The 22540-nt window shown below is 42.5% G+C and overlaps 1 protein-coding gene across 1 annotated transcript in view; it reads right to left on the reverse strand.

Annotated features, from left to right (window-relative positions):
- Nucleotides 1-22540, reverse strand: part of CDH26 (cadherin 26) — a 45521-nt gene that overhangs the window by 17462 nt on the left and 5519 nt on the right. Inside the window, 7 exon segments of the mRNA XM_073793312.1 lie at nt 1258-1430; nt 3158-3283; nt 3481-3646; nt 5196-5316; nt 5412-5550; nt 16591-19291; nt 19642-20046. Of these exon segments, the coding sequence (XP_073649413.1) occupies nt 1258-1430; nt 3158-3283; nt 3481-3646; nt 5196-5316; nt 5412-5436 (611 nt within the window). The 5' untranslated portion in view covers nt 5437-5550; nt 16591-19291; nt 19642-20046.

Below are 22540 nucleotides of genomic sequence, written 5' to 3' on the forward strand. Positions count from 1 at the left end.
TGATCATAGCTATTCAGGGTACAAAGTGGTCAGTGATTTAAAAGGATTGAAAGACTCGGAATATCTGGGAAGTTCAGCCCCAGGCTGAATTCAGCCCCAGGCTGGTGTAGAGAATCCACAGAGCCTTGCTATTCACAGGGTGGATGTGGCCCGTCGGCATCACCTGGGAGCTTGTTACACTGACAGGCAGAAACGGGCCCCACCCCAGACCTACTAACTCAGGTCTGCCTTTGAACCTGACCCCCAGGTCGACTCACCTGCACTGCGCCAGAGGCACTGGTCATTCTAGGGTCTACTGAGAGCAATTAAGACTAAAGGCACTGGAGTCAGACTGCCCCAGTTTGAACCCCTATTCCAGCTGTGTGACTTCCTGAAAACAACCCAACCTCTCTGGGCTTCGGTTTCCTTATCAGTAAATGAGACAGTAATACTTTACTGCAGGGCCAGCTCTCCACTAGTCACAGCAGGCAAACTGCCAGGAGCCCACAATATTTTTACGGGTCCGTGCAAATGTTCTAATTTCTTTCAAACCCAGGAGGAAAGACAATGAACTCATAGAGTTAGAGAAAATATTTTAAGTGCTTTTATCACAACAGGAGAAAAAAATGTTAGGGACTATATAAATCTATTATATTTTGTCTAAAACAAAAAAATTTAATGTTGGAGTAATTAGTCATATCAAAAATAATCTTTAAGGGACTTCCCTGGTGGCACAGTGGTTAGGAGTCCGCCTGCCAATGCAGGGGACATGCATTTGAGCCCTGGTCCGGGAAGATCCCACATGCCGTGGAACAACTAAGCCTGTGCACAACTACTGAGCCTGCGCTCTAGAGCCCGCATGGCACAACTACTGAGCCTGCATACCACAACTACTGCAGCACATGCCTAGAGCCCATGCTCTGCAACAAGAGAAGCTGCCGCAATGAGAAGCCCACGTACCACAACGAAGAGTAGCCCCTGCTCACCACAACTAGAGAAAGCCTGCACACAGCAATGAAGACCAAGCGCAGCCAAAAATAAATTATTAAAGAATTAAAAAAAAACTTTAATATTGATATGTATAATTTTGGTGGGAGGAGCCATGGAGGCAAAAGGGCTGAGGGTCCGTGGCAGAAATCACTGTGCAGCCCTGCCTTCCTCACTGGCCATGGGGGTCGGAACACACGGATCATCACCACGGTTGGCGCCTATTTCATTGTCAGGAATCCTACAGAAAGGACCTCAACATCTATAGCTACCTGCGGGGATGCATTTACCTTGATTACATTTAAAATCCCTTCATTGGTCTCAGGATCAGTCAAAATGTCAAAATGTCCCTCTTCATTGCCATTTAATATATTGAACTTCACTCTCCATGCTGACGTAAATGGCGAATCACCATCTTGGACCTCAAGACATAACACGCCCTGGCTGGCTCGGCCATCTGCTATCTAAATGTTATACTGACAGAAGCAATCATTATTTCAGTGTCATGGAGAAAAAGAAATGCAATTGAAAAAGAAAAAAAAGAAAGAAGAAAGAAAACATAGGCCTTGGAGACAACAACCTGGATATTTGTCTTGTGACTGAACTTGACCCCTAAGGATCTGCAACTCTGCCTGTTACAGCAGAACAAGCATCAGTAACAAACATCTCCTCCCTGGTCCCTGTGACTTGGTGTCTGAATAACTGAATAGCTGAGTAACTTTAAAAGTACCCTTCAATTCAACGTGATGCACTACTTTTTAAAGAAGTTTTAAAATAATAATACATACCTTAGTTTATGCTGCCTAAAAAAAATCTAACTCTTCTCCTAAAATAGAGCTCTTATGATTATTTCAATTAAGACGATCGTTTTTCTAACATATAATAGATCTTTCAGATAGCTCCTTATTCAACACTTTTGGTGACAAGATAATTTCTCTAGATGAGCACATCAAAATAACAGCGTATATTTTCTCCAGCCCTACTTTTGGGAGCACAGCTTTTAACTAAGCCAGAGAAGGATTTTGAAACAAGACTCAAACATAATAAATATGTTTCAGTTATTATATACTGTTAGGTGAGATGCTTTCATTGAAAACATTTCAACTTTGGTCTATACAATTAATTTTTTTAAATGACAGTTTAAAAAAATAATTGTAGCATTTATTTATTCAACAAAGGCTACTGTGTACCAGATCCTGGTTTAGGTGCTGTGAAAAAGACAGCAAAAATCCCATCACCAGGGACCTGAGAACTGAGTGTGTGTATGTTGCAGGGGTCAGGTTGGGAATTTAACCAGGTCATCAGGAAAGGCCTCCTTGAAAGAGGTCAGGAGAAGGACACAAATACAATGGACATTTTCCTTTTAAAAGTTCATATGGAAGAATGAAAAATTAAGAAATTGAAGGTAGATCATGATGGGTTTTTATTTTCTCTCTTAGCAATCTTCTGTATTTTAAGTGGTATGGTGTTTCCAAACTGATGGGAACAGTGGGTGCCAACACTTTCTTCAAGCCTGAGGACCTAGTAGCATGTGAAATCCTGTGTGGAACCCAATATATATAAATCAGGTGAGCTGGGAAAAGCCAGGCCCGAACCCACCTACCCATCTTTCCTATTTCAGAGCTCTGAACATTGTGCGCAAAGCTCAGGCCCAGACTTCTCACCCAGGGCCAGTTCTGCAAGGTCTGCAGATATTTTCAGTTGTCACACCTGGGGGAGCTACTGGCATCTAGTGGGTAGAGGTCAGGGAGGCTGCTCAGCATCCTACAATTCACTGGGCAGCCTCCCCCCCGCTCCCCCGTACCCTTCCTCCAGCCCCAAATGTCAACAGTGTGGAAACTGAGAACCCCTGACGCGGATGGAGCAGGGATCCTCCGTCCTCCCCGAGCCTCGGTTCTCTTACCAGCAGAATGGAAATCACGCAGCAGCTCCAACCAGTAAGCACCTAAGGATCCATGTAAATGCTCTGAACACAGTTTCTGGCACAAAGTAGTAAAAATGCAAGCTCACGTGACTGTTATTAACTGGTTCTCTATCAGTATAGTTGACATCTTGATTCTAATTTACGTTATTTTGGAGCATTGCACACATCTTGGGTGATATGGGGAATTCCCTCAGCAAAACCAAGCCTAGGACGTGGAGGCCATCCGTGTGGGGACTTAGAAGCCGAGGCCGCGCAGGCGCCTTACACAGTCGCGGCTGAACGTGGCACGTGGTTGTAGCCGTCTCGCACACGTATGTGAACCATGGCCGTGGATGACAACGGTGGTCCTCCACAATCCCCCGCTCTGATGAGGAATGCAAGCCGAGGAGCAGTCTGAGTGGAGAGGAAAAGGAAAGTCAAGCCCTTCAGACACAGGAAAGGGGAACGTTAACACAGAAATATTCCATTTTAGCAATTTCACTAGCCAGTCTAGCCACAGAGGGTTTCTCACTGCAAACATAAACCCTAAGTCTGGGGCTCAGAGAGCGAGAACCCATTTCATTTTTCCAAAACAATAAAGTGCGCATGACCTCGTAATCTAAGCATCCTGACGGTCGTATTTCTCCACTAATACGGTCAATCCAGAAGGCACTTTCTCTCAGTAACGGTGTTTGGGAAACAAGGACGTAAAGGACATGAGAATTTGGAGTATTTTCTTGATCCAAATCCACTGTTAACATCTCAAAAATAGGTTGACTTGGAAAGAATGTTTTCAATTGTTACTGTCGGCCAAAGGCAGCCTATCAAACCAGTAGGAGGATGATTCTTTGCTAAATGGCATTGAGGCATACGCCAGAGTGGATTAAATACTTAAATACAAAGTCACGCTGTAGACATACCGGACAAAATAAAGAGGGATAAATAGTCATAAGGTCAAGAAGCACTTTCTAATCATGATTGCAAATGTAGCAGGCTTAAAGGACAAAACTGGTACCTTGATTTTTAAAAGTGTGGCAAAAAAACTATAAGCGAAATTTAAAAGGAAATGATAAACCAGGAAACATATTTGAAATACACATTGGCAGATAGAGACATACACATTGTTAATATATATGTAGAAAAGTGACAATCACACCAGCAGAAATGGACAAAGAAAAGAACAAGCAACTGATAAAAGAAATAAAAGTGGCCAAGAAAGCTATTGTGTGTTCAAGCACTTAATAATCAGAGATGAACACTGAGCCCTCTCATATGTTGCTGGGAGACGGATAAATTGCAGCACTTAAGTTGTGTGTGCAGTTTGAACCAACAAGTCTACCTGTCTGAATTTGTGCTTAGTAAATACTTGAATGGCACACACATTTAGCTCAGATATGTTCACTGAAGCATGTTTTATGACAATAGCAGAAAGTGGCAAAAAGGTTAGTTAAAAACCTTAAAGCACACCATAAAATAAAACATGACACAGCAGGATGCTGTAGGAGAACACTGCTAGGTTACAAACAGCAAAATTGCATTTTTAAAGAGAAAATTCATAAATATGCACATATAAAAAAGCATGCTCATATATTTATAAATATTCGATATATACACATATACGTTTTGTACTACCATAAGGATGAAAAAAGCATGTAGATATACGAATACACATTTGTAATTATATGTATAAATCTGTGAATATATACACACATATAAATATAACATACCATGGGTATATACATACACACATATAAAATGCAAAGAAAAATATTGAAAGAATATAAACTAAAACATTAATTGTACTTACCTCTAATTGGTAGTAATAGAGATGCTTGCCGTTTCAATCTTTTTGTTTCTTGGAACTTTGCAAATTTCCTCGAGACAGTTTTGCAAAATAAATAATGCTTTTGTGTTATTAAAATAGATGCACATTTTAGTGAGGGCGGTTTGGATTTAAAGACTCACAGATTCACAGAGATTTTAGATGCCATCTTGCTGCCACTTTACAGATGAGACATTTGCAGAGATATTCAGGATCCTACCACCCACCTCTGCCTCTTCTTCCCTCATTCATTTGGCTTTGTTTTAGATTGATATTTATGTATCAGCTCTTCCAACTGACAATTTTCACATCATTTCATTGCCAATACAAAATGAGGCTTGCAGACCTCCAAGCATTTTGCTCTAATCCACACCCTGCAACCTTTGGGATGTGAACAGGGAAAAGTCTCCCTGAAGACAGCTAGGACCAAGTGCCCTGTCACTATGCAAGTAGGAAAACCTTCATGGAACAGAGAGGACAGGAAGCCCCGAGGCCCCGCCGTGCATACCTGCAGTGTGGTTCTCCTTCACACTGATGTTAAATTCCTTCTCAGGGAACTGGGGTGCATGATCGTTCACATCGCTGATCCTGATGTTGAAAATCAAGGATTTATCTACAATTTGTCCTGTTAAGCGATTCACAACATCAAAATAAACCTAGGATGCAGAGAACCACATTAATGTTGTACAAACCATTGATTAGATGACACGAACCCCATACCTGTCGGTGTAATTGTGTCCTGCATCTGTATCCTCCATAGACTGAAAGTCCCTGAGGGCAGGGATCACAGGCTCTCATTCACCCTGTGGCCCCAGGGATTGAGCACAGTGCTGGCACAGACCGGGTGCTCAACCAGCATCTGTAGAACAAATCAATGCACTGACTTGAAAAAATACTTCATTCGTTATTATTAGGTTCAAATCTCAATTTCTCCACTTGCGTCAACATAGGCAAGTTGTTATAAGTCTCAGTTCCTACATCCTACCAGTCTTCTGATGGGAAATGAACACACTAATGAATATTGGTGAAACATCACAGAGGGCAGACACTTAAAAGCTTTGGGGAAAGTGAACATTTAAAGTAACGAGGACTGGGAATTCCCTGGTGCTCCAGTGGTTAGGACTCTGTGCTTTCACTGCTATGGGCCTTGGTTCGATCCCTGGTCAGGGAACTAAGATCCTGAAAGCCGTGAGGTGTGGCCAATAAATAAATAAATAAATAAATAAAGTAACTATGACAGCCATTGACATACCGTGGGTTCTTAAACGGTCACTGCTGTTACTTGAATAAGGAAGGTCAATTCATCTCAAACATGCATTTGAGAAGTCTTTCCTTTTAGAAGGTCTCAAATCAGTAATTTAAGCTTCTACCATTAGTTTCTTAAGAAACTTAAAAAAAGGAGCAAATTAATCTTAAACAGAAAAAAGGAAGTAATAAGGATAAAAGCATATATCAATAAGATTGAAAACAGCAAAATCAATAACGTCAGTAAAACCAAAAGTTGATTGCCTTCCCATATAAATCTTGGGGTCAGCTTATGGATGTCTATAAAAATTCTGCTAATCTTTTGAATAGGCTTGCACTGAATTTAAATTTGAGAGAATTGTCATCTTAATAGTCAATCTTTCAATCCATAAACACACTACATCTTTTCATTCAATTAAGTCATCTTTGATTTCTTTCATCAGTGTTTTATAAAAGCTTTGAGTAAACACATCCTGCACATATTTTAGATTTGTACCTAAGGATTTTGAATTTATACCGAAGCACCTCATTTGTCTGGTGATATTGTAAATGATATTGTTTTAAAAATACTGATTTCCAATTATTCATAGCTGGTCTATAGAAATACAATTAGTTTTATGTAGTAACTTTAAAATTGATTTTCATATGTTAAAAATAGGCAAAGGATTTGATCAGACACTTTTCCAAAGAAGCTATACAGATGGCAAATAATGCATCATTTGTCATTAGAGAAATCCAAATTAAAACCCCAATGCGAAACCTCTACACAACTATTAGAATGGCTAAAATAAAAAACCTGACAAAGATGCATAGCAATTGGAATTCTTACATATTGTTAGTGAGAACGCAAAATAGCTCAGTCATTCTGAAAAGTAGTTTAGGAGTTTCTGATAATGTTAACATATGCTTTTCATGTGATCCAACAAGCCCACTCCTAGATATTTACCCAAAAGAAATAAAAACTTATGTTCACATGAAAATCTGAATGCTTTTAGCAGCTTTGTGAAAATTTTGCCAAAAATTGGAAAGTACTCAAGTGTCCATCAAATGATGAGCCGGTAAATTATGGTACATCTGTAAAAGAAATACTAATCAGCAAAACAAAACAAACATAAAAACTTTTGCTGCATGCAACAATATGGATGAATATCAGATGCATTATGCCAAGTGAAAAATCCAGATTTAAAAAGTGACATTCCCTTCCCTGGTGGTGCAGTGGTTAAGAATCTGCCTGCCAATGCAGGGAACACAGGTTCAATCCCTGGTCCGGGAAGATCCCACATGCCGCGGAGCAACTAAGCCCATGCACCACAACTACTGAGCCTGCGTGCCACAATTACTGAAGCCTGCACGCCTAGAGCCCGTGCTCTGCAACAAGAGAAGCCACCGCAATGAGAAGCCCCTGCTCGCCGCAACTAAAGAAAGCCTGTGCACAGCAATGAAGACCCAATGCAGCCAAAAATAAATAAATAAAAATAGATAAATAAATTTATTAAAAAGTGACATTATGTGTGATTCCACTTTACCTTCTAAACAAGGTAAAAATGTAGGGACAGAGAACAGATCAGTGGCTTCCAGGGGTTAAGGGTTAGGGGAGGGTTTGATTATAAAGGAGAAGCATAAAGAAATTTCAGGGGTAATGGAACTATTCTGCAGCTTGGTATATTAAATGTAAAATACTAAATGTTTTAATTAAAAAAAAACTAGTCAGACAAAAATATAACTATGTGCTTCTTATAAGGAGATACACCTTAAATATAAGAATATGAAAAACTTGAAAGTAAAAGGATATATATATATATATATATATATCCTCTATATATATGAACTTCTCTATATATTATCTTCTTTTGGTTAGTCTTTGAAGATAGATAGATAGATAGATAGATAGATAGATAGATAGATAGGTAGATAGACTGATTTTCAAAGACTATCCAAAAGAATGTCATCTAGTTATCTAGCTACAGATACAAAACTTTAAGGCAAGAAGTCTTACTAGTCATCAATGGGGACATTTAAAAATCATAAAAGGCTCAATCTATGAGGAAGATATGACATAGCAATTCTAAATCTGCATGCACCCGATAACATAGCCTCAAAATATAAGCAGATAAGATTAACAAAACTAAAATGGCAAGCAGAGATTTTACCACATTCCTCTCAGATAGAACAAGCAGATAAAAACAGGTAATCCGTAAGGATATCAAGTATTTAAACAACATAATTAACTGACTTGATGTGATTGATGCCATAAATAGAACAATCTATCCAACACTGCAATACACACATTCATTTCAAGAGCACATTGACTGTTTACTAAAATTGATCATATGCTAGGGTATAAAGCAAGTCTCAACTAATTTCAAAAAATTACAACCATATAGAGTATATTAAGCTAGAAATCACTAAGAAAGATAATTTACAGCCCCGAATGTCTGGAAGTTAAGCAAAGCACTTCTAAATAACGTATGGGTCAAAGAAGAAATCACATTGGAAATCAGAAAATATTTTGAACTGAATGGTAGTGAAAACACAATAAATCAAAATGCATTTTCCTCTCATCATTCAAACTTCAAACCCAGGCTTTATATGCATATTTTGATTCTATAGAGGCTAGCAGGTCAATAAAAGCTTGCAAAATGATTGTTTACAGACAACCAATCATTTTTGTATTTGGCAATAAGGGGTTTTTGAGATTTGCCCGTGCCATGACTCCTAGGTCTCAAGTTCCTTGTTGAAAGCATGTTACCAAAAAACTTTCTTCCCGAATTATATTCTGCTCACACAAAATGCTGGGTGATATAAATGTGTGATCTTTTATTTTGTGTATCAGAGGCTTGGGTGTAAGGAAATAACCAGAAGTCTTTCTAAATCTGACAGTGCGGTGGTGTAAAAGTTTCTGCTTTGCTAGCTTCTTGGGAGATGTTGGAGTCTTGCAAAACTCACCTCATAGTGAATTGGATTGAAGAAGTATTTATGGAATGAAAAAGCAGAAAGGCAATAACCTACACATTTGCCATTGACAAAGGAGCAAATGTGGTGAAGTCTCCGTTGATGAAGGAGTCATGATTGTACCAGGCTTTGTTTATGTCCCTGATTTGGGCACCGTAACAGAAAGACTGCCAAAAGCAGAAAGATTGTGGGCCACTTCAGCCAAAACACACCTCCAGGAGATTCAGGAAATGCATCATCACCTACTTATACAAAACAGCTATTACATGTGAAAACAAACAAAAAAGCTGCCTGAACCACAACAAAAGCCTTGATTCTGTTTTTCCGCAAATAACAATACCACCTAGCACTGCCTAATGTTTGCTTGCAGGAAAGGGCATTCTCTGGAACTGCTGAAGATGTAAGCAAACTGAAGCATCTTGAGAGAACAAGTGTTTCTCACCTGATCCCTGCTGCAAAGATCCTCGCATCATTCTGCTCTGAGCAGATGCTAAAATTGGTGTGCATGCGTGTGTGCCTGTGTTCCTGTGTGCAATGAAAGCTGAGATGCCAGTGGGGATCCTCAGGTCATTTTGTTTCCTTGAAAGCCAGTTACACCCCGTCATTACCATATTTTTTGCAAATGATTATGTGAAGCTGTAAGGACACACAAAATATTAGATACAAAAATATATAGGCAAAGGCAACAATCTAAAGTCCACTTCTGAGAGCATCTTCTTCAAGTGGTTCATCTGGGGGGATGGACCATGAGACTGCATCAGCACCAATGACCAGCTCTTGAAGACCAAGGTTTTAAGGGAAGAGGCACCATTGTCTTAGTCATTTACCTTTAGGGCAGAGGAAACAGCTAAGGACTCAGTGATCACATCAGAGGGAGCCAACAATGACCCTGCTCCTCCAAGTGAGCAGTTCTCTAGTATCACAAACGTACCTGTCATGTCACTGCAGGCCGATTTAGAAACTGTGAAGAGAAATTATTGTTCTTGCAGTAGGTCAAAATGTTTAAATGGAATCCTTAATTTTCACAGAATTGTAATAAATTTTGAGCTTATGTAGGTTGACAGCATATAGTAAAAATGCTTGGAAAGACATAGATGTAAGGTGATCACTTCTGTGAGATCAGACCAGAGTGGAAAGTTGGGGGTGAGGGAGAGGTTTTTAATGACTATTCCATTAAAATAAATAAATAAATAAATAAAATCTTATGGAATTTAAAATTCCATAAGAAGCCTTTATTACTTTTACACCTAAAAAGTAAGATAAGCAACAGGAACTCTTGTTCACTGATGGTGGGAATGCAAAGTGGTACAGCCACTTTGGAAGACAGCTTGGCAGCTTCGTACAAAGCTACACTTACTCTTACCACATGATCCAACAGTCCTGCGCAGTGGTATTTATGCAAAGGAGTTGAAAACTTATGTCCACACAAAAACCTGCACACAGATGTTTAAAGCAGCTTTATCCATAATCATCAAAACTTGGAAGCAACCGAGATGCCCTTGGGTAGGTGGAGGGATAAACAAACAGGGGTCCATCCACAGTATTCCCCAATGGAATATTATTCAGCAACGAAAAGACACGGAGGGGGCTTCCTTGGTGGCACAGTGGTCGAGAGTCCTCCTGCCAATGCAGGGGACACAGATTCGATCCCTGGTCCAGGAAGATCCCACATGCTGCAGAGCAACTAAGCCCGTGCACCACAACTACTGAGCCTGTGCTCTAGAGCCCATGAGCCACAACTACTGAGCCCACATGCCACAACTACTGAAGCCCGTGCGCCTAGAGCCTGTGCTCCACAACAAGAGAAGCTACCACAGTAAGAAGCCCACGCACCGCAAGAGTAGCCCCCACTCGCGGCAACTAGAGAAAGCCTGCGCGCAGCAACGAAGACCCAACACAGCCAAAAATAAATAAATACATAAATTTATTAGGGAAAAAAAAAAGTAAAGACATGAAGGAAGCATCAGTACACATGGCTAAGTGAAAGAAGGCAACCTGAGAAGGCTACAGACTGTATGATTCCAACTATATGGCACTCTGGAAAAGGCAAAACTATGCAGACAGTAAAAGGATCAGGGGTTGCCGCGGGCTCGGAGGGGAGGAAGGGATGAATCGATGGAGCACAGAGGAAGTTTAGGTCGATGAAACTATGATACTAGCAGGGTGGATACATGTCACTAAACACTGTCAAAATCCATAGAATGTACAAAACAAAGAGTGAATCCCCATGTAAACTATGGGCTTGAGTTAATAGTAATGTATATGAGCTCATCGATTGTAACACGTGTACTCCACGAATGCAAGATGTTAATAATAGAGGGAACTGTGGGATGAGTCGGAAAGTGAGGGGGTATATAGGAACTCTGTACTCTCCAATCTATTTTTATGTAACACTAAAATGGCTCTAAGAAATAAAATCTATTAAATTTTTAAAAGGGTCCCTACTTGTAAAATAAGGCATGGGCAACCATATATATATATAGTCAGTCTACTTTGACTTGTTGCTGAATCTCTCATTGCTCTAGGATAAATAGCGATTTTATTTGTTGAAGGCTGAAAAGATTTCAGGGAGTCCGCAGAGAGGCAGAAGCAGCCCTGAGGAGCTCTCAAGGCAGATGACCCCTTACAATGGGAATGTTGGTCTCTCAAGGGGCCTCTGGTTGCCAGGTACACAGCCCTGCTTGGGGATGCTAAGTAAGTATGGGGTTTATTCCCAGAGAAGAAACTTCAGTGAAGCCCAGGGAGGGCGGACTCACCAGGGGACTGGCTGAGCCCTTGCACAGATCAACTCCTTTCTTCCTTCACAAGTCCTGGAGGGATGCCCCCTTGTCACCCTGCTCTGCACCATATGAGAGGTTCCCTGGCTGGCAGGCTCTGAGCCTGGAAGCAGAGCAGCCCAGATTCAAGTCCCGGTAGGTGTCGACTTGACTGTGCCACCAGCCGGTCGTCTCTTCCCTCTGTGGACCCAGAGTCCAGAGCAGAGGCTGCTTCACCAGACGGGTGTCTTAGGGCCTTGGCAGCTTCACGCAGCCATCTTCCCACCCCCCTCTTCCTCACAGCTCACACGGTCTCCTTTACTTTGCTGTATGTGCCTCCTTGGGCCTCCTTCCCAGCAGACTTGCTGCCCTCTCACCGGCAGCCACCACAGTGGTCCCACTCGGCATCATAAGATGCTGGCCTGGGCCCCGGGTCTACTCCTGTTCAGCTCTCTCCTCTCTCCCTACGAGACAAAGGATGCGGTGAGGCTACTAGTACTGAACTCATCTGCTTCAGGGACTCCAACATACATTTTTAAATTTTTGTGCAAGCAAATTGGCTTTCTCAAAAGCAGCATTTTCACAGGCTCCTCCATAATTTATGACTGTGCTGCAACGCTCTGCTCCTTAATCACCCTGACTTCTGGCTCTAAATCTGTGCCAACTGTAATCCTTCCACTTAAAAACAGGAACCACATGTTTGTTTTATGTTTATTATTCTATATTCCATTTATTATCCTAAAAGCTGCATCTGAGACCTTTAGTTCTGTAAGATGCCTGAGAGGCCTATGTGCTATTTATTCTTTGGCAAGATGCTAAGAATTTCCGGGGGACTCAGAATCACAATGTTAAAAGGAAATGTCATGGATATTTTCTGCACTTGTAAAGGGCTTTCAGCCTTTTGTTATAGCCTTGAGACTTACATCCGTGGATAAACACACTCCAGGGCATTGACATGATGGCTACTTGAAATTACATGTACAAGATGTTTACTCTCAGACACTAATGAGCATACAGAAACATCTTAAATGCCAAATACACAATACAAAATCACAACTATGCGTAGGTTATAAGTAGGTAAAGATGACTGTGTTGAGATAAAGATCCACAAATAATCGTTACAAGGAAGATAAAAAGGTGATTTTCTTGAGTGTATTTGTATCTTATGAAATTGAGCATATTTTGATATAAATAGATAAGATTCCTATACAGAAAGAAGACTTTTCCCCTCTCCAGCTCTGGCTTCGATTTTTCAGCAATTCTTGACCGGTGCTACTGCTTTCTCGTAGATTTCTTATGGGGTTAACAGGAAATTAGCTCCCTGCTCCCCCCCCCCCCACCACCTTCAGAACACAAGTTTTTTAAGGTTTTAGTCCGTTTTAGTGACTCCTTTGCTATCCTCAAGGGTAAGGCAGTGCTACTAGAACTGTCTTTCTGCCAATACATTAGGGTTACTTAATTTTTAATAACATCCTCTCCTTATGCACAGCCGAAAAGCCGTAATAAGCATTCTCACAGAGCAGATGGTTAAGCTAGAACACTCGGTTTGTGCACTGTGCCTGTGACACTCTGCTTATCCCACTGCCATGGCTGGTAATCCTCATCAGCCTGTTTCAAACCTTCCTAACTAGTACGGTAGCCCCTGTGGGTTAGTTTCCTATGGCTGCTGCAACAAACTGGGTACCTATGACAGGACTGTATTCTCTTACAGTTCCGGGGGCCAGAACCAAAACCAAGGTGTCTGTAGGGCTGGCTCACTCTGGGGGCTCTGAGGGAGAATCTGCTCCAGGCCTCTCTCCTTCCTTCTGGCGGTGGTGGTGTCAGCAGTCCTTGGTGTTTCTCTGTCGCCGGCTTCCCATGGCCTTCTCGTCTGTGTCTTTTGCTCTGTGTCCAAATCTGCCTCCCCATACAAGGATGCTGGTTACTGGACTAAGACCCACCCCAATCTGGTATAACCTCATCCTAATTTGATCACACCTGCAAAGACTCTATAACCAAATAAGGTCACATTCACTGGTACCGGGGTTAGGAGTTGAGCATATCTTTTTGGAAGACACAATTCAACACTCGGGAAGTCTGACACTACATTTTGCTGTTCTCATTCACTCATCCAACATAATTGAGAATCTACTATGTGCAGAGGCCAATTCTTGACTCTGGGGTAATAAGAGCAAATAAGGCAGGGTCTCTCCCTTCTTAGAACTTCCATTTTAATGGGGAAATTGACCATATCATTAGAGAATCAAACAGGAAAGTAGGAAACATGGGCCTGGGGATGCCAGATCTCCTAATTTTTCAGGAGAAACTAGAATTTTGAGATTTTAGGTCAAATTTCCTTTTTTTTAAGAAAAAAATTAGAAATAAATTTGGTTTTTGAAAACTGTTAACCAAACAAAATGCTTTTGCCGGCCGGAATTTTATCCTTCTGACCGTGCCCATTCCCTCATTTTATTCCCTCAGAATCACCTGGAGAGAGTTAACGTGATCTCCTTGCTCAGGCTGCACCGCAGACCACTGAAATCAGAACCTGGGGAGGGGGAGGGTCCCAGCATCAGGATGTTTTAAAGCTCCTCGAGTGATTCCAGTGTGTGGCCAGCACTAGATTAGAGAAAGTGGGTTCACACTGAGGCACTGGGGGAAGTGGTTCAAGGCAGGAGGGGTGCAAGGAGAGCGTTCTGCAAGAGCAGCTTCTGAGTTTTCAAGGGGAGGTCTTGGAACTGCAGGAAAGTAGCCATGGGATGGTAGATGGTTCCTGAGCACCTGGTATGTGAGAGCTGATTGAGCTGTGCTGCAGTGAAAACACACCCTTGATTTTGAAGACTTAGTATGAAAGAAGGGAAAAGATTTCATTAGTCACTTTTTTACTGGTCACATGTTGAAATGATATATTTGAGATGTACTGGGTATACTGGGATAAACAAAGCATATTTAAAATTTAATTTCATTATTTCCTTTTACTTCTTAAAATGTGGCTATTAGAAAACATTTGAATTGTAGTAAAATACACAGCTATTAGAAAAGTTTATATTACAGGACTCACATTATATTTCTTAAAGTCTAAAAGCCACAGAGCTAGTATAGAACTATTGACATAGCTTTTCTCCATGGTCCCTGGACAGCAGCATTAGTGTGACCTGGGAAATTGTTAGTGATGCAGATTCCTAGGCCCCATCCCCAGACCCACTGAATCAGGGCCAGCAGTCAGTACTTTAACAAGTCCTCCTGGAAAGTCCGATGCACGCTGAAGATGGGGAATGGGGTGAGGCAGGCTTCCCAACTCTTCCCAAGGGTCAGGGCAGTGTCCCAGGAAGATGAGCTGCTAGAGCAGAGGTTCTAGCATCAGCCCCAGTGGGGTAAGCTTTGATTTCTTTAGGAAAATGAAAGTTTAAAAGGAACAGGACGTAAGCTGTGACAAAGCGAGAGAGAGGCATGGACATATATACACTACCAAACGTAAGGTAGATAGCTAGTGGGAAGCAGCTGCATAGCACAGGGAGATCAGCTCGGTGCTTTGTGACCGCCTGGAGGGGTGGGATAGGGAGGGTGGGAGGGAGGGAGACGCAAGAGGGAAGAGATATGGGAATATATGTATATGTATAACTGATTCACTTTGTTGTAAAGCAGAAACTAACACACCATTGTAAAGCAGTTATACGCCAATAAAGATGTAAAAAAAAAAAAAAGGAACGGGACGGAATCTTCAGAAGCCAAGTAAAGTTGTTGGAACTGCTGAAAGTGACTGAAAAGCTAAGAAACCCAACTGACTTGAGGGAGGAAGGGGTTTGGGCAGCACAGTAACAGCTGTTGGAAAACAACACCATTTCAACTTTGTAACCGAATGTGGGAAGACTCCCCAGTAGGCTGTTCTCCCATCCGGGGGCACAGCCGCGACTGAAGGAGATGTCTGATTTCATTCCCTGAAAGCACAATGTCTGTGGCCACCCAGAAGCTGACTATGTGCGGGATGGGAACGTGGCCCCCACTCCAGGGAACCCTTCTCCTCCACGACAAGGGCAGGACAGTTTACTGTGTTTAATCCCAAAAAATATTGTCTTGAGTTTTCTCTTCCTGCATTGGCAATCTGGTTATTTCAAGGTTATAGCATGCGTCAAGACAAGGACCCATTATTTACCCAGCCACATCCCTCTGGGTCCAAAGCATAACACACACTTGAGTTTTATCTCTACTTTGGGGCCAGACTTTAGAGTCATGTTTGAATAGCAGAAGAGAGAGGAAACAAATTACCCCTACTGGTTTCTGAAGAGGTTCTACCAAACCCACAAGTTGTTGGACACCAAAGTGAAAGTCCTTTTAACATTTAGCACATTTTGATTATCTGCCAAGAAGAACAACCTAGAAGATGACAGACTTGTGACCAAGATCAAGGGGATTAGCAGCTTCTTCGGTAGCCTCCCCCCATAAAAGGCTGGCTCGAGGTCTTCCAAACTTCTCCCAGCGTGGAAGTGGAGAGCCACAGCGATCTGCTTTGAGAGTGGAACAGGACCAGGAGATGGTCCTCCTTAAAAACTGCGCATAATCTATGCTGGCTGCATTAGGAAGTGGAAGGAAAATTCACTGCCTGAGAAAACTCTTGGTTGGGTTTATTTGTCACGAGAAGCAAAATACAGGGTGTTGCCTGGAATGGGGACATCTTGGCCACGTTATTCCGAAGAATAAGATAAATGTGAGTCCCCCATGTTCCAATTAGAAATGTTTTTCACTCTCTCGGATGGCAATGTTCCCTATTGTAGCTTACACTTCCTGGTCCTCTGAGCACTGGCTCCTAAATGCAATTCTTTGGGGAGGCCCCAGAGACAGAAGATTTGAGGTGGGGCACGGGACACCAGGGAAGTGGGGCTGGGGGACCTGGGAAAACAGGACCCCATGTGTGTGAGGTGGGGGAGACAGCAGTTAGGAGCTCCTGTGATAGGATGAGGCTGGCTTACTGTGCCGGTATCCTCTGACATCCGGTTTTCAGCTGTTTCCCGTTTTGCGGTATCGTATGCCTTTGTCATGTTCCTCCTACGCCAAACCATTTTGCAATTTTATGTCCAGTAACTCTGCCTGAGCCTTGGTGGGGTGGTGTACTGGGTAAAGAAAAAGAGACCATGTTCAAGTTTGGGGCAAAATGCAGCAGTGCATGGGCCCCAACGATGACAAAGACATTAAGGGTACTGGACAGAAGCAAGAGGAAAGGTTAGGTGACTGTCAGAAAGTATAAGCCCTCCTTCCCAATTTCTTAGAATCCTCAGAAGTATTCTGGAGAGGACTGAATTCACCAGAGAAATGTGTGATGTTGAGCCTTGGGTTATTGAAACTGGATGGTGAAGGACAGGGTGGTTCTAGGGGCTGGAGGATTGCTGTCCAGGTATTCAGGAAACATGTGTGCTGCAGTTAAGAAATATTTCCGCCCTAGAAAGCCAAAGCCATAACAAAGAACCCCCTCCCCACCTTCCCGTATTTATTCCCAAAGAGGTAAAGTCTTTGCTAGCCAAAAAATTTGACTTCCTGGATTAAGTAAATTTCTGGAGGGTTCCCCACAGTTAAGGCCTTCCCAGATTTGACTCTTAAGGGTATTTTTACCAATGTTTGTTTCCAACATTCCAGATTGCCTGCCTTTCCCCGAGGGCTGGGACTGTCCCTTACTCACCTGTGTGTCTCCAGCACCTAGCACAGTGCCTGGCATATGGTAGGGCTCAGTGAGTGAATCCTTAGTAACGAAAGTCCTTTGAAGATTCCAAGGGCTGCATTCGAGCGCAGGACGCCGCCTGACTGGCCAGCAGCCCGGGGGCCCATGAACAGGACTATTCCTGAGTAGTGTGGTGGAGCGTCGGGGCCTCATGAATCCATCCACAACTGTCCCATCCTACCACCTGCTATGTCTGCAGAACTGAAGCGCCGAGGTGTGACACTGCTTTAATGTTCTCATCAAGAAAATGGGGGTAAAAATGCCTTACCCGGCGGGCTTATGAAGAGGATTAAACTGGACAGAGTAACTGTCCAGGAAATTTGTTTCCCCCTCTTCCCTTCCTGTCTTGTCTAACACTTTCCTTCTGGGAACTTCCCTCCTCTTCTCTGCCGGTTTCTGGTGGGACTGTTAACCTGGTTGGCCCCAACCTGGCCAACCAGAGTGTCCCATTGTTCCAGGACCCAGTGATTGGCCCAGGGGTGAGCATGTGACCCAAGCAAGCCAATGGGAATCTTTTGAAAGGGTTGATAGAGATGCTGGGTTTCTCTCCTTCCCTGGGTCCCTGGGCTGCAGGGTGATGGAGCCATGGAGTGGGTTGTGGCCAGCATTGCCCCATGGTGCCTACTGGACATGTGGCAGATTTGAGAGATGGAGAGGCTGGGTGCTGACACATTGTTTCCACTCCTGCATCCAGCTTTGCCTGAAGCCTATGCATCTTTTGATTTCTCCATTCCATGAGTTCAATATCCTCCTACTTTCTATTAATCCAGTTTTGTCACTTCTAATCCAGAGGGTCCTGATAATACTTTATCTCTGTCCTTCTTTCCTCTTTTCTTCCTTCCTCTCTCCCCCTTTCTACTCCGTTTCTCCACCCTCCTCCCATGCTTTCCTTTCTCTCAGTACCTAGCCAGGACCTCGGCTTTGTTCTTATCTTCCTGTCCATTCGTCACTTCAATGGTGTCCTCATATAACTGAGACAGTGACTCCTGCACATTTAAAAATAATAATGAAAAGATCCTTTCATGACTCACAGGCACACAGCTCTCTTAGGAGCACGATGGGCAGGGATGTTGACATTTTGGATCAGGGAATGGTTATCCTTCAGCCGCAGTCCAAGCCATACTTCGCATTGCTGGCTTCGACCTCACTCGTTTTTGTCTTCATGTAAATAAAAACCATTTTGTTTTCACGTATCACGAGAACCAGGCTTTGTTGATCCCCTGTCCAGGTGTGTTCTGAATGCGTCTCTAGCTCCCGCTAGTGGCTGACATGGCTAAGGGCTGAACTGGCTGGGGCTGAGCCTGTCAGGTGAGAAGTCCCACCCTGGAGATGGGGTTGAGGATGATTGAGGCCGACTGTCCCATCTCTGGGTCTGGCACCCCAGGACTCCACTGCACAATCACAGGCAAAGGATGTCATCTGCCTCCTGGGGTCTCTTGAGCAGTGGGTGGTCTTGTCTGCCAGTGGGGAGTTTGTGGCTATCGACAGCGTTGAAATATTGTTCTTAGAGGAGCGGGGATGAATTAGTCCGTTAATTTGCTCGTGGTCTAAAACCCAAGGAGCACCTGTTTGAGCCATAAGGGGCTTTTTTTTTGTGGCTGGAGGGAAGCCCAAGTTGACGGTTTGATTACAACCATCAGCAGGGGTTGTCTAGAAGCTTCATGGAGAGGAGGCAATGAATCACCACCAGGCACAGTGGCTCAGGTCCCCTGTGTAGTTATCCCCATTGCCCTCAGAGCCAATCTCTTTTTCCAGAGGGCGGTGGCTGGAAGTGGGTTAGCACAAGCCGGCTCCTTTGCTCTCCCTGGGCCAGCTAACCAGGGCTAATGATCATAATGACAACAGCTTACTGTGTTCCTGCTGCGCTACATCCATTATCTCCGGCCTCCCCAACTTCTGTCGTTCAAATACCACCTTCAAGATCTTTGCTGTTTGTGGAACGCTGGTCCTGTTATTTTCTTCATTAAAAAATACAATAGTTATTTTTTCCCCTTAAAATAAATGTACTTAAAAAGTAAACCTTCCAAATGGAAAAACATCTTCTAAATGGAAAACTAATAACACCTGCCATGAATGGGAGGAAACCATAAAAATACGATGTGAAAAATATAATTAGACACTTCTGGTTTCTGGCCCAGCGTGTAAGAAGCTGAAAGACGCCACTCCATCCTAAGAACAGGTAAAAAGCTGAACAAACTGAAAAAGCACCGGCTCTTCCTCTATCTGTCAGAGAAGTGAGGTCACAGGGCAAACTGCTGCCCCCCAAACTGGAGATACTGACAGGCAAATCCAAAGAAACACAACTTACCTGAGCAGAAACTTCCGCAGAGGCCAGCACTGGGGTCGGGAAATCTGAACTCTGGTGATTTGCTGAAGCTCAGTGTGAACAAGCCTGGGAGAGAGAAACTCCAGGAGTACCTGTGTCAGGGCCCCGACACTCGTGTGAATTTTACCTGGAGGAGCTTGGCCATGTTTCCACAGGGAGCATGGGCGGGGCGAGGGGTGGGGATCGTAGACTCACTCTGGCTTCCAGCAGGGGAGGGAAAAAGGAACCATTTTGAAATACACCAGAGCATTCAGTTCTTAATCAGGCCTGCCCTCGGGGAGAAACGAGTTCACCAGGGTCTAACCTCCTGGGGATTTACCAGCCCCTAACTGACCTGGAGGAAGGGAAATGCCCAACTCCCAGCTCACAACAGCCATTCTGTGCCACCTAAGGGGAAGAAAAAAAATCAGAAACACTTGTGAAGTTCACAGCCCAGAGGCACAGGCTCATTAAAAGACTGACACCTGAATATAGGCTAAAGGACCCTTCCCCTCCCCCAGCTCCTCACCATTTTACCAAAGGCCTACTTAGAGCATGTCCTTTTAGCCACCTGGTACATCATATTCACTTATAAATAAAAAAGTTACAAGGCATGCCAGAAGACAAAAAACACAATTTGAAAAGACAGAGAAAGTATCAGAACCAGATTCAGATATGGCAGGGATACTGGAGTTATCAAACCAGGAACTGAAAACAACTATGATTAAGATGCTAAGAGATCTGATGGATAATGGAAACCGCATGTAAGAACAAATGGGCAATGTAAGTGGAGAGAAATTCTAAGAAAGTACCAAAATGAAACGCTAGAGATCAAAAACACTAAGAGAAATGAAGAATGCCTTTGACAGGCTTGCTAGTAGATTGGATATGGCTGAGAAAAGAATCTCTGAGCTTGAAGATCTCTCAACAGAAACCAGCCAAAGTTAAAAGCAAAGAGAACAAAAGATTAAAAAAAAAAAAAAAAAAAGAACAGTATATCCAAGAACTGTGGGGCTACTACCAGAGGTGTAACACACGCATAATGGGAATTCCAGAAGAAGAAAGAGAGAGAGAAACAGAAGAAATATTTAAAACAACAATGACAGACTCATCAAGAAAAAAAGGGAGAAGACTCAAATCAATAGAATTAGAAATGAAAAAGGAGAAGTAACAACTGACACTGCAGAAATACAAAAGATCATGAGAGATTACTACAAGCAACTCTATGCCAATAAAATGGACAACCTGGAAGAAATGGACAAATTCTTAGAAAGGCACAACCTGCCAAGACTGAATCAGGAAGAAATAGAAAATATGAACAGACCAATCACAAGCACTGAAATTGAAACTGTGATTAAAAATCTTCCAACAAGCAAAAGCCCAGGACCAGATGGCTTCACAGGCGAATTCTATCAAACATTTAGAGAAGAGCTATCACCTATCCTTCTCACACTCTTCCAAAATATAGCAGAGGGAGGAACACTCCCCAACTCATTCTACGAGGTCACCATCACCCTGATACCAAAACCAGACAAGGATGTCACAAAGAAAGAAAACTACATGCCAATATCACTGATGAACATAGATGCAAAGATCCTCAACAAAATACTAGCAAACAGAATCCAACAGCACATTAAACGGATCATACACCATGATCAAGTGGGGTTTATTCCAGGAATGCAAGGATTCTTCAATATACGCAAATCAATCAACGTGATACACCATATTAAAAAATTGAAGGAGAAAAACCATATGATCATCTCAATAGATGCAGAGAAAGCTTTTGACAAAATTCAACACCCATTTATGATAAAAACCCTGCAGAAAGTAGGCATAGAGGGAACTTGCCTCAACATAATAAAGGCCATATATGACAAACCCACAGCCAACATCGTCCTCAATGGTGAAAAACTGAAAGCATTTCCACTAAGATCAGGAACAAGACAAGGTTGCCCACTCTCACCACTCTTATTCAACATAGTTTTGGAAGTTTTAGCCACAGCAATCAGAGAAGAAAAGGAAATAAAAGGAATCCAAATCGGAAAAGAAGAAGTAAAGCTGTCACTGTTTGCAGATGACATGATACTATACATACAGAATCCTAAAGATGCTACCAGAAAACTACTAGAGCTAATCAATGAATTTGGTAAAGTAGCAGGATACAAAATTAATGCACAGAAATCTCTGGCATTCCTATACACTAAGGATGAAAAATCTGAAAGTGAAATCAAGAAAACACTCCCATTTACCATTGCAACAAAAAGAATAAAATACCTAGGAATAAACCTACCTCAGGAGACAAAAGACCTGTATGCAGAAAATTATAAGACACTGATGAAAGAAATTAAAAATGATACAAATAGATGGAGAGATATACCATGTTCTTGGATTGGAAGAATCAACATTGTGAAAATGACTATACTACTCAAAGCAATCTACAGATTCAATGCAATCCCTATGAAACTACCACTGGCATTTTTCACAGAACTAGAACAAAAAATCTCACAATTTGTATGGAAACACAAAAGACCCCGAATAGCCAAAGCAATCTTGAGAACGAAAAATGGAGCTGGAGGAATCAGGCTTCCTGACTTCAGACTATACTACAAAGCTACAGTAATCAAGACAGTATGGTACTGGCACAAAAACAGAAAGATAGATCAATGGAACAGGATAGAAAGCCCAGAGATAAACCCACGCCCATATGGTCACCTTGTCTTTGACAAAGGAGGCAGAAATGTACAGTGGAGAAAGGACAGCCTATTCAATAAGTGGTGCTGGGAAAACTGGAGAGCTACATGTAAAAGTATGAGATTAGATCACTCCCTAACACCATACACAAAAATAAGCTCAAAATGGATTAAAGACCTAAATGTAAGGCCAGAAACTATCAAACTCTTAG

Source organism: Tursiops truncatus, chromosome 15, assembly GCF_011762595.2.
Source record: "Tursiops truncatus isolate mTurTru1 chromosome 15, mTurTru1.mat.Y, whole genome shotgun sequence".
NCBI classification, from domain to species: domain Eukaryota; kingdom Metazoa; phylum Chordata; class Mammalia; order Artiodactyla; family Delphinidae; genus Tursiops; species Tursiops truncatus.